Here is a 26515-nt window from a genome sequence, read left to right as displayed (position 1 = left end):
TACTGCCACTGTCTTAATCACTGTCTTAAAATGAGATATTGTAGGTCCTCCAGCTTTGTTCTATTTCCTTCTAAATTGTTTTGGCTATTCTTGGTCCTTTGAATTTCCAAATGAATTTTGGAATTAGTACACCAATTTCTACACACTAAAAGAGACTGGTGGGATTTTAATTGGTAAAGCATCAGATTTATAGATCAACTTGGGAAGAATGCATACCTTTAAAAATACTGAATCTTTAAGGTATACCATATTTAGATCTTCATTCATGTCTTTTAGCAATGTTTCACAGCTTTTACATAGAAGATCTGCACATCTTTCATTAAATTTATTCTTAAGAATTTTGTTTTTCGATGCTATTGTGAATGCTACTTTTTATTTTCATTTTATTTGTAACTTTTGCTACTATTTAGAGATCCAGTTGATTTTTTAATAGTTACAGGTCCATTAAAGTTATCTGTTTTTCTTGAGGGTTTTTTTTTTTTTTTTTTTTTTTACTTTGTGTCTTTCAAGGAATTGACCATCATCTAAGCTGTCAAGTTTATAAGCATAGCTTTGTTCTGAGTATTTCCTTATTAATGCTTTAATGTCTTTGGGATCAATAGTCAAGTACCTTCTTTCATACTGATATTGGTCATTTCTCATTTCTCTCTCTTTTCTTCATCAGCCTTGCTATATAGTTTTACTGATTTTATTGATCTTTTCTTTTTTGGTTTCACTAATTGTCTCTGATGTTTCACAGTTTTCAATTTCACTGATTTCTGCTCTAATCACTATTATTTCCATCTTTCTGCTTGCCTTGGGTTTAATTTGCTCTTCTTTCTCAAGGTAGAGGCTTAGTCTGCAGATTGTAGATCTTTTTGTTTTCTAAAAATAAGCATTTTATACCAAAACTTTCTCTGAAAACAGTGCTTTATCTGTATTCTGCAAATACTAATATATTCCACTTTCCTTTTTATTTAGTTCAAAATAGTTTTTAATATTCCATGAGACTTACTCTTTGAGCCATAGGTTATTTAGATGTCTGTTATTTAATTTTCAAATGTTTGTAAGACACAACAATTACAATTCCTTGAAGTTGATACGACAAGCAAACAGATATGAGGTTGTTGGGAGGGAGCGGGGAGAGGCAGGAGGGAGGGAGGTTTCGGTAATGGGCCACAATAATCAACCACATTGTATATTGACAAAATAAAATAAAACTAAAAAAAAATAATAATAATTTTCAAATGTTTGTGTATTTTCCAAATATATTTGTTATTGATTTCTAGTTTAATTCTATTATGGTGTGAGAACATATTTTATATATTTTCTATTCTGTGAAATTGCAAATGCTTTGTTTTGTTTTGTGTTTTTAATGGCACAGAGTATTACCTCCACATACACTTGAGAAGAATGTATTCTGCTGTTGTTGGGTTCTATAAATGTCTGTTAAACCTAGTTGGTTGATAGTGTTGTTCAGGTTTTCTATATCCTTACTGATTTTCTGTCTACTTGTATCAAGTTTTGAAGCTTTCAACTACAATTGTGGATTTGTCTATTTCTCTTTTCAGATGCATCAGTTTTGCCTCATGTATTTTTAAGCTCTTAAGTGGATAAAAATTCAGGATTATTTTTTCTTGCCTACAGGTCATATTTTCCTGTTCCTCTGCATGTCTAGCTTTTATAAATTGTATGCTGAATACTGTGCATAACATGTTGGAGAAACTCTAAGCTATGCTTTGTTTCCCTGAAAAAAGTGTTGACTTTTGTTGTAGTAGGCAGTTCAGATACTGACTGATGATCATCTTGAACATGCACAGTCTTGGTTTTACGCTGTGTTGAGGTGAATCTGTAGAAAATCTTGTAACTTGGCAGGACCCAACCCCCAAATACTGTCTCCTTTAGGGATCTTGTCATGACTTGGTATTGGGCTTTGTGAGGGCAGGTCTAGAGTTGCTCTTACTCTAAGGTGTGGTCCTGGCTCCTAAGGTGTGGCTTTCTTGGTGTCTTAGCTACACACCTGGGGTGTTAAAAGGGTGTTAATACTGGCTGAGCTGCACTGTCAACATCCCCACAGCACTACCTGACTTCCAGCATCTGCTCTACTCTCATCTTCGTAGCGGCTGCTCTCTGGTAAGCCTTGGGTAGTCTTATCCTCAGAAAAGGATTCCCACATGGACTTCTGTCCCCACCTCCCCTCAACAGCTCTTTTATCAACTTTCTAGTTGCTTGAGATACCCTAAAATTTGACCTCTGCCTTTTAGCTCAGTGGGTCTATCTGGACTCCAGCTAACAGAGATGAGGTCAGAAATTTGTTCCCAGACAATACTGTACATTCATAGAATCTTCACGAGTTTCTTTTCTCTCATAGTCTTTCACTACCTCTCAATGCCTAGAAACAATTGTCCTATGCCTCATGTTTTAGCCATTTAATGGTTGGTTATGGGTGACAGGCTAGCCAGTGTCAGCAAATCCTAACATAGTGATTTTAAAACATGAGTATACTATGCAAGAAGTAATGCTATTTACTTTTTTTAAGTTTTAATTTATCAATATACAGTGTAGTTGACTTTCGTGTCCCTTTACCAATTCCTTCTTTTCTTCCCTCCCTCTTCCCCCCACCCCCATCAGCATCATATCTGTTCACTGGTGCTAGTAACACTATTTACTTCTGAGCATAGCTTTCCCCAATTTTTCATCTACCTGAATGAACCATTTCTAAAACTTTTGTTTATTATTCTGTTTTCTCTTATATCTCTGGTTACCTATAGCTATAGAATTTAGTTTTCATCACGATAAGCTAGTATCTTTTATTTGTTCTTGATTATATTGCTAGGATTTAAGCAAGGGGCATCTTTGTGTAGTACTGGTCTTTTAGTAGGAGTAAGTAGTAACTTATAGGGTTTGACTTAAGAGGTACTAGAGAGCTCCTTAATCCAAAGTGGGAAACTGAAGAGCATTGTTTTTTTGTCTCACTGAAAGAGACAAAAAGTCAACAAAAGGAAGTGTGTGTTTTCCCAAACCACACAGCAAAGAATCACATCAAGCCCTTAATGATTTTGCTGACCTAATTCTGTCCTAATTATAAGCCTAAATAATGAAGATAGGAGGTAATTACTGGCATAACAGAAGCTTTTACTAAAAAAAAAAAAAAAAAAAAAGGATAAACGACTATGACCAATGGAGTATGGTTTGTAAAATATGTTCTTTAAAATGAATGTTTTTGTTATTGTGACCTTCTGGGATGATGACATTTTATATATATTTTGATTTCAAATCTCTTCCTTTCATATTTCACATTACTGAAATTGTGTGCGCTCCACAGCAATTTCAGGTGGTGCTGATGAACTAATACTTGGGGAAATGTAAATAACTGGTTTTACAGTTCTCTATCGATTCTAAAGACCCATTAAAGTCTGATATGTCCTCTTCCCAAACATTCTAGCTTATTATGTCTCTTTCCAAGTATGCCTTTACATTTCTTATCTAACGTTAGCTCCATGTGCTTTTAAAATTGATCATGTTTTCCTTTTGCTTTGTCACAGAACCGTTCTGGACACTGCGTGTGTGACACTTCCACTCACAGCCACAAGATGGCCTCGCAATCAATATTTTGCAGACAATTTCTCAGTTTGGTGATTTTGTTTCCCTTTTTTTTTTGTTATACGTTAACATATCATTTATTATTATTTTCTTTTCCATTTACAGTGAGAACCAATAAGAACTAAATATGACTCTTTTTAAGTTGGCCTTTCAATGATGTCTAGGAAAATCCAAAAATTAATCACACTCCCACTATTCTGTAGAAGTTGTTTCATTATCTTATTTTAGAACCCTGCAGTGCTGTAGCTCTGAGCTAAGGACATAGCTACACTGTGTACTCACATTAGGAAACTCCATTATAAAATCATAAGCATTTGCCGCCTTTGCTGCCTTCTCAATCTCTTCATCAGTCACGCCATCTCGTCCATACTTAATGTTGTTCCCGATGGTGGTCGCAAACAAAATAGGCTCTTGGCTGACGACTCCAATATATTCTCGATAATGCTGCACATTTAAAGCTCTGATGTCATTCTCATCCACCATGATCTGCAAGTCCAAAGAATAAACCATTCTGTGATGCCTTTCACTGCACTGGTTTTAGAGTCTTTCTCACTACTCCAAAATACAAGCTGAGAAGTAGGGTATTTCAGGAATCAAAGGCTGACTATGTTTTGATAAAATATTTCTAACATGTACATTGTCAATAGGCTTTTTCTTGTAGATGGGAACCAAGAAAACCTCTAAAAATAATTGGCTTAAAATCTTTCCAAACCACCTGAATATCTTTATTATAAGATCCACAAATTAGGTATCATAATACACTTGAGGTGCCACAAAAATTATGGAGACACATACAACAAACTTCAGTTTTCTTATTTTGAGAACGTTGTGATCTTTAAATTTCTTCTAGAAAATAGCCTTCTCTATTTCTCGTCAACATCTCAATCCCACGATAAAAGACAAAAGTGTCTTCTATTCATTGCTGTACATAATAGTAAGGGAACACTGTCTTCTCCAAAGATGGTGCACATTCCCCATCACCCCAGCATATTCTAGTGACTCATAGAGTCTCTATTTCTCACCAACCTTAGCATTCTGTCTGGACATGGATATTCTATGCAACTGCTTTATAAATGGAATGCTTATCCAACAATTTATTTAGTCAATATTAGCATAGACACATGGGTCTAAGATACTCCAAATGAAGTGAAATTTGAATGAAACCAGGCTATAGGAGAATAGATTTTCTTTATAAAATAACAGCTAAGAAGTATGAATAGAAGCATTGAGAATTATGTACCTGTGAGTATCACAGTCTCACTCTCACAAAGGTGAGAAAGTTAAGTGCAACACTACAGATTACAAAAAAACAAAAACAAAAACTGTGGATATTTTCTACAGACTTCATTCCTCTGGGATTTTTGGAAAACACTGAATTTCTTGATAAATTTTGGGTACTACAAATTTCATCGTTTTTTTCTTCATAGTATTCATTCCCTTCTAACATTCTATATAATTTACTTATTGTCTGTCTTTTCTTAATAGAATATAAACTCGATGAGGACGGAGATTTTTATCTGTTTTGTTCACTGAGGTATTACCAGCATCTAGAACAGTGCCTGACACATAGTAGGCACGCAATACATATTTGTTAAATGAATGAATATACAGAAAAGAAAACAATATGGCTTCTTTCCCAGCTCCACTGTTAATAATGAAAAGCTGACATAGCCGTCAGCTCTCTGTAATAGGTGGTATTTCCAAATCCCACCATGTGGACTATGCATGGCTTTGCTAGTTGCACTTACAGAGCCATCATCAGGATTGTATAATCTCTGCAGAAGCTGGACTACTGTGCTCTTCCCACTGCCACTGGGGCCAACCAAGGCTACTATCTCTCTAGAGCTGATTTTGAGATTCAGACCTTCTAGAATCTGTTCGAATGTGTGTGGGGGGGGAATCATAAAACTAGCATAAGCTAGAATATGATGAACATGCTTTCAGAAATTTAATGTATAATAATAAATAGAGAACAAATTCTTTTGTGGAACTTAAAAACACATTTAGATCTTGTTTTTTTTTCACGTACATGTATAATAATAACCTACATAATTTCAGAAAAAATAGTAAAAGAATCTCTCATCTCTGTATAAAAAGGGGATCTAAGTTAAGAGTACTCATAGAATACTGGAAGTGGTAGACTAACGGGTACAAAACAATGCTATCTACCCTAAATGAATCATTGTGCATTAGTGCATGTATTGAAACAACACACTATAGCCCACAAATATGTACAAGTGAATGGTAAAATTTTTAAAAAAACTAATAACAGTACTCAGAATATTAACTAGATGCAGCAAACTGCTCAAATCTTCAACTATAATAACATATAAATTTTATGACCACCAAGTTTGTGAAAGTTTCTTCTTTTAATCTGTGACAGCCGAGTGAAATCTTACCAGATAGTTTTGTGAGCTATTTAAGGAAGCTCTTCCTTAGAATACACTTAACATCATTGTAAAGTACATTCCAAAGTAAAACAACTGGTCAGGCTTCTTAGGGATTCCCATGGATGGGATGTCACCAGTGGATCTCATGGGGACATTTCAATGTGGGGGGAACATTTAAAAAATTTTCTCAACAACTGGGGGTTGCTCCAGCATTTAGTGCCCCAGGGACCTGTGATGTGAGAGAAGCATCACAATAATTACCCTCCCCAAATGATAATAGTGATCTGTTAAGAAATTCTGACCTATCTTTGTTTGCATTGATATGTATTCAGCCCAAAACACAGGAATTTCCCCTCACATTCCCTCACTTCAATCTCAGCATTCATAAAGAAATGGACCCTTTAAATAAGCCAAACAAAACTTTCAAAGGGCCAAGCAGAGAATTAACTCTCTAAAGGGGATGAAGCACAGGACACGACCAGTACCTTAGAGTTGGTTTCTGCTCATTCCTTGGAAAAAATCTGTTTTACTATTTAAAGTGAGTGGATTTTTAAAGAAGAATCATTCATTAGCTTAAAAAAAGGCTTATGTTTCAAAAGTCCATTTTAAAAATAATGTTTGAAACCCTGAGAATACTTTCCCATGCAATATAACATCACAAGGTGCTTAAGTCCCCAGGAAGCCAATCCAAATGTAGTTGCAAAATGGAGGTTAAAATACTCTATGATAAGAAGAGTGGCAGAAGACAACACTATTACAATAACAGTAATTAAATAACAAGAAATTTTGTAAAAGTGAGAGCTTTGAAAAGAGAATTTCAATCAAAGTTTTAATCAGAGAAAAGAAAGAAGGAGCAGATCTTTTTTATGCAAATTCTGTAAGTGATATTAGAAGTTGATGACATTAGTAATTTTATCTAGGTCACTTAAAATAATGTCCTCCTTTTCCTTCAGAACAGGAATTTTTATTAGTAATTACCCTCTGCAATTTTTAACAGTAACTACTTTTTGGGCGAAGGGTAAATACACTAATAAAATTAAAGAAGACAATAGAAAAGACACATACATTTTCACAAGAACTTGTCAAAGGCTGAATAATAGAGGAAGGAGGATCAACTCTGTGTGTGTGTGTAAAAGTGAGAGAGAAAGAACCTGAGGCACAATTGCTTGTGCAGTAAATGCCCTAGGAAAGGAAGGGAGAAAAGGCTCAGCATGTGCATAATGCCCCCAGGTTGGGAACTAGGAGGTTAAAATGAGTTATTGCTTTTGAGGGGGATAATATCCAGGGACACCAGTTTTAGGTGGCACCTTCAATCCAAGACATTTTGGTGTGCTCCCAAATCCAGAGTAGAGGAATTCCAGGGAGATGAAAATGCTTTAGTCAGTTGACTGTAGAAAAGAGGCTGCAAAATATTACTAGTTGTTTCAGAGCTATATGTCCATTACTGATCTATCTACCTACCTGCCTACCATCTATCTACTCAAGTCTCTAAGCAAAGTAGTCAAAATTGTAGTCGGAATGATCCTAAATAATCTCATAAGAGGAGATCATAGCCAGTAGAAGATAACATCAGAAAGTTGTCCAATTGCATAATTTAATTCAACCTACCTTGATAGATGGTCTTGATGGAAAATGAAAAGAAACATTTTTAAATTTCACGGTTGCTTCTATGCATTCAGGTTTATATCCAGTTATTGAAAAGTTATTTATTCTGGGTTTCTTGAGAAAACAAAGGGAATATTATAAATCTTCAAAGGACTAGGCTGACATTCTCTATATTCTAAAAATAGCTTAAAAATGGTTTTCTTTTATAACATTTTCCTTTCTGCTTTAGACATACATTGAATTAGACATGAAAGTTTCAATAAAACACAGTCCTCTCATATAAAAGAGTTAAAAGCAGTCTGTCCTTCCATAGCCAACTGGCCAACACAGATTTTTCCCATCCTGTTGTTTTAGTGCAGTGAGTGTGCTTAATTTTTCATCTCCTTCTTGAAGTAGTAGAAGTTATCCTTCAAGGCAATAAGAGGTCTTACCTTATCAATAACCTGGAAAATATTAAAGGCAGCTCCTCAGGCCATAGGGAAGTTTTCAAAGTGGGGGGCTGCTGCTCCAATGCAATAACTACTGTGGATTACACTAAAGAAAACCTACAGGAATAAAAAAAATGATATTTACCCTTCTGCAGTTATGTAAGAAAGACAACAGAATAAAGTATATAATTGATTTAGGCTCCCAGAGACATATTTGAGTAAATAGGCAAGAAAGACTGGAAGATTCAATCAAATATAAAGAAAACATAATTTCATCCAAGTATCCTCAGCCTTTTCCTAATACGCAACAACTTTGATTGTCGCATAGTCTTGTGTTTATCACCTGCTGGGACATCGGAGCAGGACCTTCTGCTGACTGAAGAGTGCTAGCCATGTACAAACCAGGCAAGGAGAGAGGCTAGTGTGACAGACTTCACTAGCTCAGAAACATTCTATTATTTTCATCTAAACTTTTTTGAATTCTTTTTATTTTTATTTTTTGTCTTTTTCGTGACCGGTACTCAGCCAGTGAGTGCACCGGCCATTCCCATATAGGATCCGAACCTGCAGCGGGAGTGTCGCTGCGCTCCCAGCGCCGCACTCTCCCAAGTGCGCCACAGGCTCGGCAAACTTTTTTGAATTCTTGTGTTACTGGACAGCTGTCCATTTTCACTCAGACAAATCTCTGTAAAACATCAAATAAGGAAAGAAACATGCAAGCGAGGTGCTATGATCCCTATCATGCAGAGAAGGATGCTGACGCCCAACAAGCCATTGCCCAGTCACACATAGATTGAGGAGCAAGAACGAGCCAACAGTTCTTCTCTCTCACATTTCACTCTCTCTGAGATAAATGGTGGCATAAAGTCTTAATTATGAAAGTCTCGAATTTCAAAAGGTGAATTTAGTTGAAAGAAGAGAAATCTATATAGAATGGGACAGCCAAACAAGAACTGAAGTATATAGAGCAAATCAACTCAGTTCACCAAGACATATGTTTTTTTTTTTTTTTTTTTTTTAACTCTGAGCTAATCTGTTTATTGTTGAAACCTGGGAGATAACTGAGTAAATGATAACTTAATGCATAACCCCTAGGAATTCAAAAGACTCTAAATTATGATGTGGGACAGAGCTACATATTGTCTATTTTTAACATTACTATGTGCTGAAAGGATGGAGCAGGAACAAGTGAGTCCAGTCTACAGACTATGTCCAGAGGGAAGACACTTAGTGAGGTTAGTGTAGCTTGCCTCCTTCTCTCAGCAAGGGTGAAAGGAAAGGCCTCCCTAGAGACAGGCCTTTTTTGACAGCTGGATTAAGAACAGTCTATGCATCTCCCAGTGGAGAATTCAATTATCATTCTTCTAAAAGCACTATGCTTGGCACAAAGAGGACACTAAAATATGCTGGATGAATAAATTCTGTCAATTCCTAACTACAAAGGTGTATTCAAGTATTTTGAGGAAAATAAATATTTGTTTATGGAAAATATTCATCTTTGAATATGACCTTCATTCAAAGAGGAATTTTTACTAAATTCTAGGTAAGAAGAGATTATCTAGGCCAGTTACCTTTGTTCTCAAACAAGACTTACAGCAAGAACAGTCCCAATGGTGTAACCAGATTCTCCACTAAGAATCAAGGAGGTCCCATACCAAAAAGTGAGTCCATAGGTTCCATTCATAAAGAAGTACACAGCACCAAGAGACAGTTTTGGTGCTATAGTTTTTTTTATGCCAACATCCTTTGCATCTTTTAGATTCTGTGTATGCCTAATAAAGACAAGACACAATATAATAGCCTTTGGAGAAAATAAAACCAAGCATATTTTGTCATAATTAAAGGGACATACCTTTGAATTTCTTTCTCTTGTGCCCCAGTGGTTACAACTGTTTGGATTGAGACAAGACTTCTTCTGCTTCAGCCCCAGCTTTGGAATAGGCACTTAATTCCTTACTGGTCAATGGGAGGGCCATCTGTAATAAAACATGACCGCAGTTAGCCAAAGAATGACTCTGGGGTAGTAACAATGTACAGAGCATTTAATTCAGGTAGAATCTGAACTTGAGGTAGCCTAACGTTACCTAGAATCTAAATTCCTATTTATTTTTCCTTCTGCTAGTAGAGCTTTACTGTTTTCTCTCTGTATTTTAAAAGTCTCTTTTCAAAATGGGTATCTACCTTGGTACAAGTGGGAAAGACTTGATTTGGAGAAGAATATTAGAAACACAGTTCTTTTAGGGTGTACTCTGAGAACTAGTGAGCCTAGTTGGACTTGATTTGGTTTGTTATGATGTATAAGTGAGGCTTCCAGTGGGGATGGGTCACAGGCTTGTAACGGGAAGAGGAACATGATTCTGCATATGTGTGGGGTGTGACTTTGAAACTATTACTGCATAATCCTGCTGGTCTAGTAAATGCTTTATCTTCAAACTCTAAGAGGTGAGATTTTAGAGAGAAAGGAGAGAATATCACTATTGCAGGCAGTTTTACCTAATTTCTCAAGATTCAAAATCAAAATGCCCTTTTTCATTGTGTTCCATTTTCTAATCCTTTACAGTTTAGTAATTAGCACAACAGTTCCATGAAAGGGAACAGCAGGGACATTGTCTTCAGGGTTGTGAGTTTATAACTATTGCCTACTCACATAGCGAATCTGTCTACATTCAAAATGTGTTCCACATAATTGGAGCTGATTTTATGTAAGGCATGTTACATAAAATCAGATGTAACTCAGATGGCTGTTATAGTCAAGAAGGTCACATATGCTGACTTATATGCCGGAGACCAGCTTCAGTCAAGTTGTGGGTACCCGAAAAGGGAGAAGGAGTCGGCAAAAATAACAAACACAGATGGAGACCTCAATGCATCAGTATGCATGTTCTCTCTCTGCGGGCTGTCAGCGTGTTGCAGCTGGAGCCCAGTAGAGCATGAGACAATGCCTTTTATTTAGATTTTTCTCTGCAGGGGGGATTTGGGTACTATTTTTATTGTATCAGCAAGCTTAAATCAATAGTCCAAAGAGCAGGGAGGAAACTTTTTTAGAGGTCAGCACATCTTATGTGATCAACTTATGCTTCTTTTTCCTGGAATCAGGTTATCAGATTCAAACCATCCCTTCATTGTCTTGAAGTTATCTTGTGACCTTTTTCTGTTAGCAAGCTGTGGTTACTATCCACCCTGTTAACAGGGTGGGAGCCAAATGTAAAAAGCACAGTGGATATTTGAGCAGCATTATCATGCACATTTTAAGGTTATGCATTGGCTGTGGCCCTGTAATCTTGATCTAAATGTCAAAGTGTCATTGTGCACAGCACCATCCCTTACAAAACCAGTTACATTTACCTCTTAGGTCTAATTTTGCAGGTTTAATAATTTTACAGCATATATTTTTATCCCAATATCTAATTCTTAATGATTTATTTAAAACTAGGCACCACCAAGTAAAAGGGGTTCTACAGTTTCTTTCCCATAAACTTAATTTGTTCCAATCATATAATTTCTCATTAATGCCAACCATTCTCTTGCTATTAATACAATCTCCAATAAATGTTTGCCAACTTACATCATATTTTGGACGCCCCCAGGGAGGGTACCAAATTTTTCCCTTTCTCATTTTATATCCCATGTAACCATATACCCAGATGGTGGGAAGAGGATGGGGACTTCTTTTATTTATTAATTTCTCTGGTAAAGGCAATTGCTCATGATTAATCATGACCGATGTTTTTGAAACATCCATTGGCATAATTAATGACTCAAAAGGGACAATTTGGAATTGTTCAATCTTCCCAGATCTTTGGTAGGACTATCTAATTTTATGACAACAACTGTTTGTGTGTCATTTTCTGTGTCTTTTGGAGACTCAGGAAACTGCCATGCTGACCAAAACATCAAAAGAGAAAATAAAAGCAGTACCACTATGCCAAGGCAGAGATCCTTACAGCGAAAGCAAGTGCTCATAGCCATGGCACTGCCAGCAGCTCTCCCTCCGGTGGCCTTGCCAACTCAGAGAGGGCAGCCCAAGCTATTCTTTTCAGGACTCCGCCATGGCATGGACCGTGCCACTTATACTCATTATTTTCTGAATTCACTTAATAGAGATAATTATTTATATAATATATCACTGGAGGGGAAACACTACCTGGCACAAAGCCTTGTACATAGCGAGTATTTATTAATGACTGCCAAATTAAATTGAAGGGAACTAGACATGATCCACACGGGTATCTCTAGTCATTTGGATATCTTTGACCTTCACTAGCTTCTTTTTCCATGATCAGTTAATTCAGTAGCGGGACTTAGACTCCCTTGTGTTGTTGCTTTACACCTTGTTCACATTCCTTCCCTGAGAAGTTAAGTTAAAGCTCTGATCTTAGTGACATCCTGTAATTGATCGTCCTACTGAGAAGTCCTCATTGAACAACACATATTGCAAACAGGTATTGATATCCAATGTTGAACCCCACAGATATGTACAATCAATTATGTTTCAATAAAAAATTTAAAAAAAAATAAGCTGAGGATGAAGATTTTAACAATGGTTAAAGGATCAACATTAGAAGCCACAGTTAAGAGTTGTCTAAATATCCAAGCTTATTGTTAAGGAATTAGTCAACTGTAGAATATTTTTATTGCTGAAAATTCTTGTTTGGTTGAATTTGTATATTGCTAGCAAATAAACTCATTGAATTTTATAGATTTGATTAACATAAGAAGAATTAGCATTGTAAAAGTTAAGACACTGTGCCACCGGTAGAATTGCCAAAGACATGATTTGGAGAGGGGATATATTGATTGTTTTTGAACTTCACATAAAGCATTGGTTTCAAAACCAGCCTGCAAATAAGATAAATATCTTGTGGTACACTCACAGTATAATAGTGCTTAAAATGTAATTTAGAATACAAATACATAACTTGTTTAAAAAACTGAAACATATTTATGGAGTACATAAAAATAGACATTAGCAGACATTTTAAATATGATTCAAAGCCTTATAAAAATACAAACTTGAAGAGGCTTACATAAAAAAAGTGTTTTAAGTTTATTGTTATAAAATTTCCCATTCTGTTCTACCCAGGGAAACAAATTTTAACATATTTATCTGGGAATTTAGAATACACAAGGATCTCCCAGCGGCAACACTAAACATCCCATGTATAATGGCATTATACATTATCCATGCTATCATTTGAAGCTACATTAAGCTACTATTGAAATGTTTTGTAAAGTTAATAAGATACTAAAAACAAATCTCATTTTAGCCAAATAATTAGAAGATGGAAAGGTAATTAATGGTGGACAACATTACAAGTCTTTGTGGTGTATAATATCCCTTTGTATTTTGGGACATGGAAAATGAATGGAAATACTTCTCTGGTATCTAGTTCACACTCCGTCTCCAGTCAACACTGTGTTAGCCATCTGGCCTACCCTAGAACACCCTGCTGCTGAAGCCATTATAAGAGGAGACGTGGACAGAGTCACCAGGGTGAGTTTCCAGCCCTTCACCAAACCAATCGCCAGGCCAATAGAAAAAGTAGATGTGTTCTGAAATAACAGAGCAATCTTGTCTCCAATACCGTCGCTGATTTTGTTGATGTCACTGAAACAAGTAAAGAAATGTAGTTAAGTCATCCATATGTCATATACGGAAACAGAGTGGATGTACTACAAGTTCTTCCTCGTACTCAGTCATGCGAGTGTTAAACTCACTGATGTCACAGCCATCAAACCAGCTGATGTCCTGCGCCAAAACTGAATGAAAAAACTGCTTTTGAATTCTCTTGATCTGTTGTGCTGCAGTCATGGCCCAAAAGGAAATCTGTATCTAGCCAAAAATCAAGGCAGTAATTCCTATTCCAACATAATACAGGTCAACCTGAAGAAAGATTATTGGAATGTTAGACAGAAGCATGACTTTTCCCCCTTGTTACCTAAAAATAACAAACAATAACCCACCATGAGAAAGAGTGAAGTACACTGAATGTAATAATCTACGTTTCCCTAGTAAAACATCTAGAGTATGTATTTCTTATATTATTAACAGAAATTAATATCTTAATTCCTGCTATTTATATCTTTTTTCAGTATCTTTGCTACTTTCATATGAAAAAGTTACATTGAGGTAAATAAGATAGCAGTAGATGGAACAGGAGGGTAAAGAAAATGGTAGTAGTCAAAAGCCTTTGATAAAAAGTTCTAAAAATATACTTACCATTAAATCTAAAATTCAACTTAAGGAATTTACTCAAAGGTATTATGTACAAAGAGTCATCTATATGGATGATCACTGCAGCATTTGTAACAATACAGAAAAGCTGAAAACAATCTAAATATCTGACAGTAGGAGACCAGGTAAGAAATGTAGTTGTGTAATAAATTTATACTGGGTGTCCTCTCTGTGTGGGGTTCTAAAGATACCCATGAACAAGATAATAAGTCCTCCCATTTTGGTCGAAGGAGACAGATAATCCAGAAAGAGAAGGAATTTCAGGTTGGTTTATGAAGGTAATAAAATGGGTGATAGGTCACGGAATAATTGGTGGGTAAATGTGGGTTGGGAGAGCCAGTGCAGATAAATAGAGTGGTTAAGAAGTTTCTTTGAAAAAGAAAACTTACATTATAGCTGGGATCCAAAAGGTGAAATGGAGGCAGCCATAAGAAGAGCAGAAAAAACATTTCAGGGAGAGAGAAGAGGTCCCTCCCAGACCAAACTGAGGCAGAAAAAAAAGCTTAGCATGTTCCAGAAACAAAAGAAATCCAAAGTGGTACAAAATGGTGATGCTGAAGAATTTGATATCATACCGCTTTTAGCTACAGTTCATTGTTCAGATCTTATTCCAAGAGAAACAGAAAACCACTGGAAGATTTAAGCATGGGATGGTGACCTTATCTGTCCAACTCTTTAAATGATCACTCCAGCTCCTCTTTGGAAAACGGATGGAAGTGATAGCGATGGAAGCAGCAAGACCAGTTAGGAAGCTATTGCAATGGCCAAGATGAGAAGGATGGGGCTTGGATAACATTGGTGGCAGTCAATGGGCAAAGAAACTGCCAGACTGATGAACCCCTCTGATAGAAACAGCCAAGCTTCTCTGCCAAAAAGATGACCGAGAAGACTGTTAAAGCAAAAAGCTCTGTCCCTGCCTCTGATGACACCTATACAGAAATTTTAAAATTCTTTTCATTTGATTCTTTAGATTTTGAGAGTTTCGACCTGCCTAAAGACCACCACAGTGCATACCTCCCCTTGAATGGAGTTCCTCTCAATATCTTCCATGAGGACAGAGAACTTGGTAGAGCTGCTCCCTTCCCCTTTGCCTGTGAAGATGCCCCCTCCTCCAAGAGAGGTTCCAGTCTCTTCCAACCATTCTGTTGACCCTGAATGTTAACTTGCCACCTGTTACTTGATATGAAATAGATAATAAGATTTCTTGTGCTTTATAGTTTGTGTGTGTTTTTATATTAATAAAACAACTCTTTGTTTAACAGACTCTTCCTAAAAAAATTGCCAGTGTACTGGATATGAAGAATGAAGGAAGGGGAGAAATCAAGGATAACTCCTTGGGTGTTGAGTTCAGCAACTGGGTGACTAGGGTGACATTTACAGATGTGGGAGACTGGGAGAAGAACAGATTTGCAGGAGACAGCACGAGCTCTGATTTAGACATGCTAAGTGTGAGATGCCCATTAAAACTCAAAGTAAAGATTGAGTAAGAAGTTGAGAAAATGAAAGTCTGAAGCACTGGAAAAAGGTCTACCCTGGAGACGGAGATTTGAAAGCTATAGCTCATGGGTGGTAATTAAAACAAAGGGACTGGCTGAGAGCACCCAGGGAGAGGGAGAATAAAGTGTAGGTAAAGAAAAGAAGAGGGCCAGGGGCTGAGCTCAGGGACTCTGCAAACATGCAGAGTTCAGGATGAAGAGAAAGAGCCTGCAAAGAAAGCTGAGGAGTAGCCAGTGAGGTAGTTGGAAAGCCAGGAGAGTGAAGTACCAAGCAAAACATGAGAGGAAAACACAACTTATACTTATTATTTTAGGATTCTGTATTTGCAAATTTGCCTACTTGCTAAAATTTATTTCTAAGTCCAAGATCGATATTCATGGAACTTTTATGGTTATTCATGGACATGTGCAGAGTGGCAAAAAAATTGATTTGCCTGATGCACACGTTCCCAGCTGAGGTCCAACAAGGCAATACTCTGCCTTCTTGTTTCAGTTCTTATACAGTATGTTAAACAAGTGTCATTTTCACGATCTATTTAGTGCCAAGTTTTTCTAATTTTTGTGTTTTATGTTGATGATTTTCCTGTTTATAACCACTACCATGCATCATGATGAAGAGCTGGCTAGTGTTCTTAAATGCAAGAAGGCTATGATGTGCCCTATGGAGGAAATATGTGTATTAGATAAACTTCATTAATGCATGAATTATAGTGTTGCTGACCGTAAGTTCAATGTTAGTGTATCTACAATATATATTAAATGAGGTGTCTTTAGATAGAAGCACACATAAATTGAGGTTATATATTGATTGGATGATGAAGTTTGTGACCAGAGGCTCACAGAAACCTAACCCTGTATTTCTCCTAAGAGTAATGGTTCAGTATTGCTAATTCAGCATTCACGGTGACTTTAACACAGCATAACTATCACAAGTAACAAGAATTGACTGTGTTTTCTAATAAGAAGGACTGTTTAAGGACAGGATAAACATTACAGGTTTAATAAACATCATCCTGCTAAGGTTTTTTAATGTTGTGGGAAAAATTTTGCAATATTGTAAGGGGGAAATGGGTTATAAAATCAGATGAAAAAAAGGAATGCAAAACTTGTGCAATGAAAACTACAAACCTTAGTGGGTAGAAATTAAGGAAGATCTAATTAAGTGGAGAGACAATCCATGTTCATGGATTGGGAGGCTCATTGTTAAGATGACAATTCTCCCCAAATTGATCTATAGGTTCAATGCAATCCCTGTCAAAAGTCCCAGCAGGCTCTTTTTGCAGAAATCAGCAAAGTGATCCTAATATTTATATCAAAATGTAAAGAACTCAGAATAGCCAAATAATTTTTTAAAAGTAAAACAAAGTTTGAAAAAGAATTACAAAGTGTAAAAGAACTTACATTTAGCCATTTAATTTATTTATTTAAACTATGAAACTACAGTAATCAAGACTGTGGTACCGGCTGACATATGGGCAGACATATCAATGAATGCAATAGAATTGAAAAACAGAAACTAACCTTTACATTTATGAACAGTTGATTTTTAGCAAAGGTCCCAAAGCAATTCGGTGGAGAAAAAATAGTTTTTTCGGCAAATGGTGCTGAGACAACTGGACAGCCACATGCAAAAAAGATGAAGTTAGATCCTTACCTCACACCATTACAAAAATTAACTCAAAATGGAACATAGACCAAAGTGTAAGAGATAAAATATTGAAACTTCTAGAAGAAAATGTAGGAGAAAATTTTCATGACCCTGGGTTAGACAAAGAATTCTTAAATCCAAAAGCACAATCCATAAAAGAAAAACTTTATAGATAAGACTTCATCAAAATTTAAATCTTTTCTGCTTCAAAAGAAACCCTTAAGAAAATGAAGACTAGCCACAGACTGGGAGAAAATATTTGTCAATTATGTATCTGACAAAGAACTCATATCCACAATCTATAAAGAACTCTTACAACCCGATAATAAGAAAACAAATGGCATAATTAAAAAAATAGGGAAAATATGTGATCAGACATTTTGCCAAAGAAAATATATAAATGACTAAAAGACACATGCAAAACTGTTCATTATTAGTCACCAGAGAAATGCAAATTAAAATCACAATATGATACTACTTCACACCTACTACAATGGCTGTAATCAAAAAAGCAGACAATGACAAGTGTTGTTGAGGATGTGGAAAAACTGAAACCCTCATACATTGCTGGTGGGAAAGTAATATGGTGTTACCACTTTGGAAAAACACTTTTGAAGTTTCTTAAAGAGATACACATAAACTTACCATATGATGCAACAATTCTACCCCTACGTATCTACCCATGAGAAACAAAAACATACATCCACACGAAGACTTCTACATCAATGCTCATAAAAGCATTATTTTAATAGATAAAAAGAGAAACAATCCAAATATCCATCAGCTGGTGAACAGATAAAAAAATGTGATATATCCTTGCAATAAATTACTATCAAGCAATAAAAAGGAATAAACTACTGATATATGTTACAGCATCGATGAATCTCAAAACCATTATACTAAATAAAAGAAGACAGGTGCAAAAATTCTACATATGTTTCCATGCATATGCAATATCCATAAAATGCAAATCTTCACAGATAGAAAGCAGATAAGTAGTTGACTAAGACTGGGGGTGAAAATGGGGATTGACCGCAAAAGAGAGATATTTGTAGAGTGATGGAAGTCTTCTAAAAATGGATTGTGATGATGACTGCACAACTCTGCAGATTTATTAAAAATCATAAGTTATACACTTAAAATTGGTGAGTTTTATGATAGGGAAAGGATGCCTCAATAAGATTATTCAAAATCATATGAACAGCATAATCCCAATCACATGAAAACTATATATGTTGCAAACTATACATGTAAAAAAACAACAATAACATAAATTAAAATTAACATTTATTTTCCATTAGTGATGGGATTATAACTAACTTCTTTTTTTTCTTTGTGCATTTTTATGTTTTCATATTTTCAATAATGAAAGTATTAAGTATTAATCAGAGAAAGTAATTTAAGATCATTTTTATAAGCACTTACTCATTTTAGAAAAGACTTTTCCTTAAAAACAACAACAACAATAACAACAACAAATAAATTAACTTTTCCGAATGGAAACTCCTCACTTATCCAGTGGGACCCAGGAAAAGAGATACTAATAGTCCCAGAGTCCAAGCAATTTTTTCATACCAGGAAACAAAGCCTTCTGATTCAAACGTTCGTGTAAATTAAGATTTAATGATTTAATGATTTCATTTATTAAGTATTTATTGTATGTTACAGATTATACCAGGCCCTTTACTTATCTGAGTATCACTGAATCTCTAGAAGGTATTAAGATCACATTTTCATCCCCTACGTTTATTGCAGCGCTATTTACAATAGTCAAGATACGGAATCAACCTAACTGTCCATCAACAGATGAACAGATAAAAGAAAATGTGGTATATATACATAATTGAATACTACTCAGCCATAAAATGAATGAAATCATGTCATTTGCAGCAACAAGGATAAGCTTAGAAGACACTACGTTAAGTGAAATAAGTCAGGCACAGAAAGATAAATACCTCATGTTCTCACTCGTATGTGGGAGCTCAAAAAAGTGAGCTCATAGAAGTAGAGTGTAGAGTTGAGGTTACTAGAGGATGGGAAGGGGAGCAGGGAGGGGGGATAAGGAGAGGTTGGTTAACGGATACAGAATTACAGCTAGATAGGAAGAATAAGTTCTAGTATTCTATTGCGGTGCTGGGTGTCTACAATTAATAATTTATTGTATATTTTCAAATGGCTAGAAGAAAGGAGCTCAAATGTTCTCACTGCAAAAAATGATAAATGTTTACAGTGTTAGATATGCTAATTAGCCTGATTTGATCATTACACAGTGCATTACTCTGTGCCCCATAAATACATACAATTATGGGTCAATTAAAAGATAAGATAAAGTAGATCACATTTCACAAATGAAGAAACTGAAGCTTACAGAAGTTAGTCAACAGCCTCTATAGCTAGAAAGTGGCAGAGCCCACGATTAAATCCTGAACCTACGATCTGATTCCTAAGCCAATGATTTGAATCACTCTGGCAGTACTTCTGAGGAAAAAGGGTACTCCAACAGCTTTGAGAAACACTGCCTATCTACTCACCCCCGGAGATTGACAATACACACGAACATATTAAAAAATCCAAAAGGACAGAAATAATTTAATGTTGTTTAACCAGGATGTCTCTAACCAATTGACCATGAGAATCTCCACCAGCTTTTTAAATGCTATCTATCTAATCTATCACTCAGTATCTGATCGCATCTTCTTCTTTAATAACAGAATCCTTATTTAATTTGGAGCAGCCATATGCCTAATATAAGGCCATTTTTAAAAGTGGAATTGTGCGGAATTTCTGCCAGGTTGATTAAGAAAGCTGACTGAGCTAAAAATGCACCTTTTTTTTACATTGCTTTTCTTTCTCTTTGCACATAATGACTGAAGGTCTGGCAGTCACTTTGGACCAGGAAGTGATAATGATGATAGAAGCCAGTATAAAGATGGTGGAATGGAAAGACAGAAGGATCCCAAGTCCCTGATGACTGTCAAACTGTATTTTATCATCGGACTGCCTACTTTCAGATTTTTATGTGTGAGAGAAATAAAATTTTATCATTGGGCTGTGCTGGTTTGCTCAACAAAGTCAAGGGTTCGATCCCTGTACCAACCAGCTGCCAAAAAAAATTATGACACTTATCACAATTGTCTTACATTAAATGCAGTTGAACTTAATCTACCAGACTTGACCACCTAGTTTGCCCCTTCATTTTCAAGTAGGTTATAGTAGATACATCAGAAATAGCAAAAGGGAGAAAACAAGATGCTTAAAGTTCATATAGAATTAATGAACTCTTGACAGCAAAAAAAGGAGGCATTATATTGGCTAGAAGTAATTTTAGGACTATTTAGTCATTCTCATCTGGAGTTAACAAGAAAAAATTCAATTATTTTCAAAACAACTTTCTGATAAGATAAACGCATGGACTTAACATTCAAACATTAAGATTATCTAAAGCTATGGGTCATTTTCTTTGGAAAATAATTTAGGTAGAATAAAATTCTTCAGTTGCTGATGATTATAGACGAAGGTATTACCTTATACTCAACAAAAAAGTTACATAAAGCAACGCCTCACAAAAATGTGTTCATCAAAATATTAGTACCACAGGATGCTTGTAGGTGTTAGGGGAAAAAAATAGGTTCCGAAGTCAAATAGGTTTGGAAAACTGGGATAAAACAAAGTTAACTATGTTTATCTGTCCAGTGTGTATCTGATAGGAGGTTGTCATTTGTAGTGTTTTCCAAACCAATTTGACTATGGAACCTTTTTCATCACATATTTCAAATATTTCCAAAACAGAACACCATTTTAGAAATAATAGCACAACAATTACTACATTATAAATGTGAGAATGCTTCTTTTTAAATTCAGTAGCCTTTTAATAACTGTACATAGGCATATTTTCATCTTATTTTGCCTTTTATTGTCTATTTTCAAAATGGATAGCCCTGTTTAAAAAATTTCTAAACTTTTTTTGTAAGAAATTTGTTCTTCATGATTGTACATCAGAACCTTCCTTTAATACTGTAAGACTAAAATTCAGTAGAAGACACTATCCTGGGTCTTAATCATGAATTTTCAAAAGATCCAATATAAAGGGCCGGCCCCGTGGCTCACTCGGGAGAGTGCAGCGCTGGTAGCACCCAGGCTGCAGGTTCGGATCCTATATAGGGATGGCTGGTGAGCTCACTGGCTGAACGTGGTGCAGACCACACTGTGCCGAGGGTTGCGATCCCCTTACCGGTCAAACAAAAAAAAAAGATCCAATATAAAGAAAATTTATGTAAAAGTCGTTAAAAAAAAAAAGAACCTCCCATTAGTGAAAGTTGAGGCTGCAGCAAAACACAATTCAAAGGGGCACCATTCATACCATATTCCAGAACAGCACCATCCAATAGAACTTTCCATAATGAAGAGAATGTTCTATATCTGTTATAGACTATGGCAGTCAGCCAGATGTGGCTACTGAGCACTTGCCATTTCACTGAGAATGAGGAACTGAATTTTTAATTTTATTTAACTTTAATTATTCCAAATTTATGTACCCACATGTGGCTGTCGCTTACATACTTGATATGCAGGCTAAGAATTAAGGCCCAGACGATGTCGCTGCAATGTAATGTATGTCTCTTGGGGGTGTATAACATGGATGCTTCACTTTTGGGGGGAAAGAATAGGAATCACTTAGGTTCATAGTAAAGACTCTGATAGTTTTCGTGAGACATTACAGAAATTCAGTGAATATACTCTGAAGTAGCATTTTTCTAACAAACTCAGAATGTGACAGTAAATGAAGCACACAGTTTAGTACACAAAATTACAAAAATGGAATGTCCTTATAAGTTACTTATTATTCGGACTTTACAATTTTTAGTCTGGATAGAACTTTACCATACCAAGAATTAGTCCCCATTATTATTTTTACTATTTATTTTGTGGCACACATCTTTTTGATTTTTAACACTTATAGAAATAGTATTTTTATAGGGCTTGGAAGGCATACAATTTTTTAAAAAAGGAAAAAAAAATTTCTCTATCCTGTAGGATACGTACCTTCAGTTCTAGGAGGCAAAATTAACATAGAAATGCAAATCCTCACACTTTTCTGTTGATGACGACTTTGCCAAATCCATCTCAAAGCAAATGACCTATATACAGCCTTCAAACAGAAGAAAAACTTATGTACTAATTACATTTTACATACCTAATGAAAGAAGAGGATGTTTACTTTAATCACTTATATGTAATATTAATGATCAGACAAATTTCTCAGTTGTTTTTTTTCTTATAAGTATGGAATAAAGCAGCATGCAATAAATGTGATATTATCACTTTATTCGGACTTACACAATCATATCTTCTTTCAGCTTTTCTTGAGACTGATTACAGTTCCAATAATTTGCTGTAAAAAATTTATTTAAATTATAAAAGAAATTAATTTATAATTGGCCATAGTGTTTCAAAGATAGTCCTCAAAAAAAATATAGTGCATTCCTAGGAAAATGGATTTAATGCTCACTCAGGGGTTTATGATCATCTTATTTTCTATTCTTTAACCTAGAACTTGAAATAATTATCTGGGCTCTCAAGAAGTACTCACACACTGTAAAAAAATACAAGGAAACATTAATCATGTAACTCAAACCTTAAAAGAATTCCTTAGGATATCTTTGATCAGGCAACAGTTGAGTAAGTAACGGTAATAGAATTCCCTTTTCCTGTCCAAGATCATGCATTTAGAATTAAGTTTGAGACACCCCAGGGAATGATTTAGAAAGTCTAAGAAAATCAAGAACACATGTGAATGTTCTAGAAAAAATAGTCATGGGAAAAAATGAAATGAAGCTCATTGAAATATGCTGGGCATAGCCAGGACACAAACATTAAAAAAAAAAAAAAAAAGAAAACCTGTTTAAAATAATTTGGGGGCTTCAAGTTTTCTATATAAACTTTTCTATGTATCTTCTAGTAAAGAATACATAATACATTAATTGGTATACCAAGGTATTGATTTGAACAACAAAATAAAACAGTGATCAATATCCACTATCGTAATTTTCTTCCTTAAACCTTTATAATAAGCATTTGAAATGAATTGCAGATGTTATGACTCTTTATCTATTACATAACCATAACATCGTCGTATACGATAATGTCTATAATCTTTATTCAAACAATCATTTCTTCTTTATTCCATTTATGGAATTGTGGTAGGAAAACATTTGAAGCAGCTTATTCCACAAATACCAGAATGGACATGACAGAAGTAAAGGTATTAAAACTTAGTAGAAGGTTTTAATAGGATTTAACTGAGCTAATAAGACAATAAGCATTGTTTCTAAAAATGGTACCTACAATCATATAAAAATGGCATAATCTCATTTTGGAGATTATATGAATACAGGTGCACAAATTCAGTGCTGGCACAAAAATTATAGCTACAACTCATATTTGTCTTTGTAGAAGCAAACAATCCTCTCACATTATCCTCTAGAAAATCACTGTCGAAAGGTTGAAGGTATAACCCTTAATATCCCTACTTCTCTTTAATAATGTGTTAAAATATACCAATAATATCCATGAATGTAACAAAATCCTTATCAAACCTCTTTATATGTTCACCATATTCGATAAAATACACCATGAAACCTGAGAAAACAGGAGAAGCTTTAAATAACAACAAATATTCGAACTCACAGCAGTATCAATCAGATATGTACTGCCTGTCTTTTCACAGGTAAGACAATCAACTGCAGAATAGATCTAACAAAAGGAATACTCCCAATCAGACTGGCTTAGATTGCTAGGTTTATTATTCATTCATTCATTCACTCATGCATAGAGAATAGTTGGCAATCAATAAATATTTACTCAGTGAATTGGTAGATCCACATGTTTAAACAACAATATAGCTTATATATTTATTTACATTGTTAAAATATCAAAAAATTCATAACTGTTTAGACAGGATACCATCACATGGAAGGACATAGAGATGAAAGAAATAGGTATATTCCACTCAAATAAGATTGCAACACTTGAAAGATCAGCCTCTGGGTCCAGCAAAACAAAAAGTTACAAATTAGTATTTTAAGTCAAACAAGGCACAAAAAGGAGGTACACTGTACAAAGCTAGACCGGTGTCTAAACGACAGTCCAGGTTTTAGTGAGACATTTGTCCCAATTATAATAAACAGCTATAAGGATACTTCCTAGTTTGGAATTTGGGGAAAAACATGGAAACTCAAGGAGTTACTAATACTTATAACATATGTTAGATAAAAAAGACTGTATACTCACTATGTCAGTGCATAGGAAAATCACTGGAATTATATCTAAAGAATAAAGTCACTTTGAAGCACATGGCCCTGAAATAGGGTGCTACAAAGGATACATGAAGGATGCCTACAAATACAGGTAAAATAAAAACACTTTTCTGCACATCTGATTGCTAGATTTTCCCCTTTATCTTTATTCAGTGTATTTATCTTAGTACTATAACTTTCTGCATGTTCTTTTTCTTCTTCCTTGCTGCATTATATTCAATAGTGCCATGTAAGTCTATGTATATTAAAGAAACTCTACGTAGCTAGTAAACCAAAGGATTTAGCAATTCTTAATTTCTTAGTTTCTCCTTTTTAAAGGATGCATTAAGATAAATGGCCTGGTATGGCACAAGCTTTTGATTAAATCCTGATAGTCTCTAACTCTGATAGAAAATTATCTGAATTTCTAGAGACAAGCTAAGCTTCAGTGGGTCCCAAATGATTCTTACATACCATCAGCAAATGGCCTTTGAACTAGGACTTCAACACTGAACTCTGAGTCTCTAGGCTGCTGACCCACCTGGCATGTTTTGGACTTGCCAGACTCCATAATTGCATGAGCCAATTCCTTAAAATCTTTCTCTCTCTACATACACACACACAAACCCTATTGGTTCTGTTTCTGTGAAGAACCCCAACTAACACAAACTTTTGTTTTTTAGTCCCTAGCAATATAGAAGAATAAATGACTTAAATACATATTATTATATAGATACTTAAATACATAGATAATGTCCTATGATACAATAGCCTGCACTATGAGTTTGTTTTATTTAATGCTTTTGAGTCCCCAGCAATATAGAAAACAATCTTGTACTCACTTGTGTTGGTTTGGACTAGACATCCACTAATTAGGTTATCACTCATTTCTCCTAAAATCAGTGACATTAAAGGGAGACAGGCTCCATTTACCAGTGATGCCAGTATTCCCAGGATCATGAATGTGATGTCCAGTCCATCAGCAAAGCAGAACTGAGGAAAACAACATGGTAGTGTTATGGCTATAAAACAAACAAAACACCAACCTACAGCTTTGACCTCAAGTCAGCCTTACTTTAAAAATTAAGAGATTCAATAAAGGTATAAAATCACAGACATGTATTTACATATCAAGTAAACAAAAACAAAAACAAACGCCCAATCTTAAGGATTTACAGCCTACTTTGAAGAAGATGTTGAAAAATAAAGTGGCTAAATCAGTACAAACTGTGGGTACATGACACAAGTTGGGTCAGAAGTGGCTGTGAATCAGAAACTTCCTTCCACTTGGTTGATTTTGGAATAAGTTAAGATATTTTGAAAGCCTGCAATGACAATAGCTTAGTTTATGGAAACCTGATCTGCAAACATTAGATTCCCCAGGCTCGTCAGCATCAGAGCAATGTCACAACTAGTACAGTGAACAGTAACCAACTACTAAAAAAGTAATAAATTATATTTTTGATTCTTATTTTAAATTTGTCATATTTTTTGCTATCCAGGACAATGTCTATCCTGTAAACAAGAGTCTATAATTTTAAGGGCTGTTTGGAATAAGAAAGAAATACGTGAAAGCACAATACTGGATGCTTTATATTCCATTCTTTAGCAGGTTCCCACAAAACCATCCAAACCCAAACCATGAACAAAACTTGAAAATGCAGATCTTTTGTCTCACAGAGAGAAGTCAAGATATATCTATATTTATATATAGATATTATATATAGACTTATATCTATATTTATATAGATATAAATAATAGTATTGAAATGTAATTTCATTTGAATAATAGCAAGTTTCAGGTGTATTTCTAATGACATTGACAGGCAGGCTGAC

General features: G+C 35.2%; 1 protein-coding gene across 1 annotated transcript in view; it reads right to left on the bottom strand.

Moving 5' to 3' along the window:
* Nucleotides 1-26515, bottom strand: part of ABCB5 (ATP binding cassette subfamily B member 5) — a 122136-nt gene that overhangs the window by 91237 nt on the left and 4384 nt on the right. Inside the window, 11 exon segments of the mRNA XM_063101057.1 lie at nt 3865-4068; nt 5331-5456; nt 7581-7691; nt 8009-8122; nt 9600-9777; nt 9858-9909; nt 9912-9981; nt 13442-13613; nt 13699-13889; nt 22724-22776; nt 25522-25672. Coding sequence (XP_062957127.1) covers nt 3865-4068; nt 5331-5456; nt 7581-7691; nt 8009-8122; nt 9600-9777; nt 9858-9909; nt 9912-9981; nt 13442-13613; nt 13699-13889; nt 22724-22776; nt 25522-25672 — 1422 coding nt within the window.

Source organism: Cynocephalus volans, chromosome 6 (genome assembly GCF_027409185.1).
Source record: "Cynocephalus volans isolate mCynVol1 chromosome 6, mCynVol1.pri, whole genome shotgun sequence".
Lineage (NCBI taxonomy): Eukaryota > Metazoa > Chordata > Mammalia > Dermoptera > Cynocephalidae > Cynocephalus > Cynocephalus volans.
Note: the sequence above shows the minus strand (reverse complement) of the source record. Positions and strands in the feature narration are given on the sequence as shown.